The sequence below is a fragment of the Cricetulus griseus genome, chromosome 4 (assembly GCF_003668045.3).
Source record: "Cricetulus griseus strain 17A/GY chromosome 4, alternate assembly CriGri-PICRH-1.0, whole genome shotgun sequence".
Taxonomy (NCBI): domain Eukaryota; kingdom Metazoa; phylum Chordata; class Mammalia; order Rodentia; family Cricetidae; genus Cricetulus; species Cricetulus griseus.
Window position 1 is genome coordinate 118187840 of NC_048597.1, and position 3271 is coordinate 118191110.

At 39.1% G+C, this 3271-nt stretch overlaps 1 protein-coding gene across 1 annotated transcript; it reads left to right on the forward strand.

Moving 5' to 3' along the window:
• The first annotated feature begins 2458 nt into the window (after positions 1 to 2458).
• Positions 2459 to 3050, forward strand: LOC100768095 (heterogeneous nuclear ribonucleoprotein A1-like). The gene is given in 2 exon segments (XM_035444193.1): positions 2459 to 2700; positions 2702 to 3050. Coding segments are annotated over 2 exon segments (576 nt in total). The 5' UTR covers positions 2459 to 2473.
• Positions 3051 to 3271: the final 221 nt, after the last annotated feature.

Sequence of the window (3271 nt, forward strand, 5' to 3'; positions counted from 1 at the left end):
ACTTATTAATTGTGGATCTCAGTGTTGGTGATACAGGTGTTGTGTTCAGAAAGCAGTCTCCTGTACCAATTCTTTTTTTTCCAGATCATATGTTCTTATTTATTTTTACCAAATACTAGGTGATTCTAACACAAAAATTCAGATTTTCTCTTCTTCCACCCCCTCGGGGTTTATTGCGCTTCTATTTCAGGTAGTCATTTATTTGCTATGTGGTTTTTCCAAACCATTTTTTTTTTCAGGCCTGTGTATTATTTTGGTCAAGCATAGCAGTCTGTAGTCTTTAAGTTCAGTTATCATCATGTGTTTTAACAGTGTAATCTTAGAGACTTAGGCTTGCAAAAGAGAAAAGAAAATCGCTGTATTGTGGTCTTTGTGCGCTTTTTCTTTGTATTGTAGCAATTCCCCAGTGTTCAGTTTTTCTGTTACTTTATTTAAGCCTCCCTCACTTGTATGGAGACTGGGGAGTAGCTATAGGTGAAATCTTAGGTCTTCCAAGTCATTGTGTAGCATTCATCCCATCCTGAGCCCACACATGGGTTTCTTGAGCCTCTGGCATACACAGAAGCCCTTACTTTCCTAAGCTCTGCCTTCCTAGAGACTTTTGATCTATGTATTGATTGTCTTAAATGTTTTTTATTGTATGCCCTAGGACACCTCAGCCAATACTGTGCTTTCACATGGCTTATCAAAGCTGTCTGGGAAACCAGAAAAACTGAGTTAGTTGTAGCATAAAGCAACTCTTGTCCTGGTTGAAAAAACTATCCGACAGGTTTAGATCCACATGCACAAGCCTTTGAGAGTGAGTTCTACATTGCTAACTCTGGCAGTAGGAAATTGAACTAAGTGTACAGCCTGTGTGGGCATGGTAGACAAGTACTTTCAAACACCATAATGCTCATTCTCTGACCACAAAGCATCAGCCTATTCCTTCCCCAAGTCACTCCTAGCTTTTTTTTTTTTAAATCTATTTTTCTTCTTTTACTAGACTTCCAAATTCTTCAAAAAGTGAAACTAATAGGATTTGCTGGCTCATTTTCTGCTTTTAGTAGGGAGAGAGAACCCTATATTGTTTTTAGTCTTAAGTAGGTCCTTCACTGTTACTTTTGGTTTTGGTCTTACTGGGTATGAAGCCTAGAGCCTTGTCCATGTTCAGCAAACAGTGCTTATTTACACTCCTAACCCACTACATAATTTTTTTTGCTTCATTTTCCTACATTGATCTAAATTAATTTTTCAAGTTCCATGAAAAAAATCTGTTTTCAATAAAGCTTTTTAATTCTGAGATAATTATAGATTTGCATATGGAAATAATAGAGAGCTCATGTTCCATTTATTCAGTTTCTCTAATATTTATATATTTTTAAAAAGTACAGTACAAATCACAAGCAGAATGCTGACATTGGTACAACTGAGACACAAAACAGTCCTTCACTATAAGAGCCATCCATATTACCTTTTATAGCTACGTGCTTCACTGCTCTGATCCTTTAAGCCCTGGAAAACCACTAGTCTGTCTTCTGTTTCTGTAAATCTGGTGTTATGTACGTGTTGTAGAAATGGAACTATGACATGTGTGACCTTTGGGCATTAATATTTTACATTCTGCATCACTCTCCATGGATCTATTGATATTGTTTCATGGTGACAGTTTATTTATTTTATATTGTTGACTAGTATATATTCCATGGTATGACTGTATCACAGTTTATTCATATTCACCCATCAAGGGCACAAAGATCATTATCAAGCACTTGTATGCAAATTGTAGTGTGAACATATCTCATTTCTCTGGTATAAATACCCAGTAAAAGAATCTGAACATTGTATGACAGACGTATATTTAGTTTTAAAATAAATTACTATTTTTTTTTCAGAATGGGTAATAGAAGAAGTTTTGATTTTTTCACTGATCTTCTTCAGGTACCATCTCAGTCAGAAGATGTGGGCAGGTGGGGTGGGGGAACACTAAGCTGTTTTGAGGTGAAGAGTAAAGGCTAGGTTTCCACATGGTAATCATTGTTAACACAGAAGTTTGGTTCAGTGTCACTGGTGGGATAAAATTATAGCCTTCTCTTAAGGCCTCCTCACTTTTCTCTGATAATCACTAGGCTACTAGAATGCTGAGTTACAGCTTAGCAAAAGTAGACAGGCACATCCCTAGTGTGGCTCTTGCTGGTGAAGTGTGTGTGTGTTTCAGAGGTCAATGTTGGGTGACTTCCTACCTGTACCAATTCTTAATGGAACAATCTAAAATGGCTGAAAGATGCATAAGAATGTGCTCAATGGGTTTTCTCCTTTCTGCCTCTTGATGCGGTGGAGGAAGCATCATTGAAGTCTCTTTTCACATCTAAGTCGGAGTCTCCCAAGGAGCCAGAACAGCTGTGGAAACTCTTCATTGGAGGCTGAGCTTGAAAACAACTGAGGAGAGTCTGAGAATACATTTTGAGCAATGGGGAACACACACTGTGTGGTAATGAGCAATCCAAACACCAAGCGACTCAGTTGCTTCGGCTTTGTCACATATGGCACTGTGGAAGAAGTAGATGCTGCTATGACTACAAGGCCACACAAGGTGGATAGCAGAGTTGGGGAACTTAAGAGAGCTGTTTCAAGTGAAGATTCTCAAAGACCAGGGCGGGGGGGGGGGGAATTAACTGTGAAAAAGATCTTTGTTGGTGATATTAAAGAGGACACTGAAGAACCTGTGAGATTATTTTGGGCAGTATGGGAAAATTGAAGTGATTGAAATCATGAGGGACAGAGGCAGTGGGAAGAAAATAGGGTTTGCTTTTGTCACCTTTGATGACTATGACTCTGTGGGCAAGATTGTTATTCAGAAATATCATACTCTGAATGGCCACAAGGGTGAAGTGAGAAAAGCCCTGTCAAAGCAAGAGATGGCTAGTGCTTCGTCCAGCCTAAGCAGTCGAAGTGGTTCTGGAAATTTTGGTGATGGTTGGGGAGGTGGTTTTGGCAGCAATGAAAACTTTGGTCGAGGAGCAAGGGTGTGTGACAACTTCAGCTCTGCCAACTCCCACACCACCTCATGAATACTAACTTGGCTCTAAGCTGTTGTAATTAGCAGAACCCCAGGTCATCCACAATGTATGCCCAATACTTGTTGTCTTCTTTTCTTTGGAATGCTAACTAGTTCAGGCTAAAGGAAGCCCTTAGCTTTATGGGAGGTTTCTTTACAGTCTTAACTCTACATACCCCTCATATCAGATGAAAAGTAAAAAGCTATATAAAGAAAGTATTTCACATCGAGGAT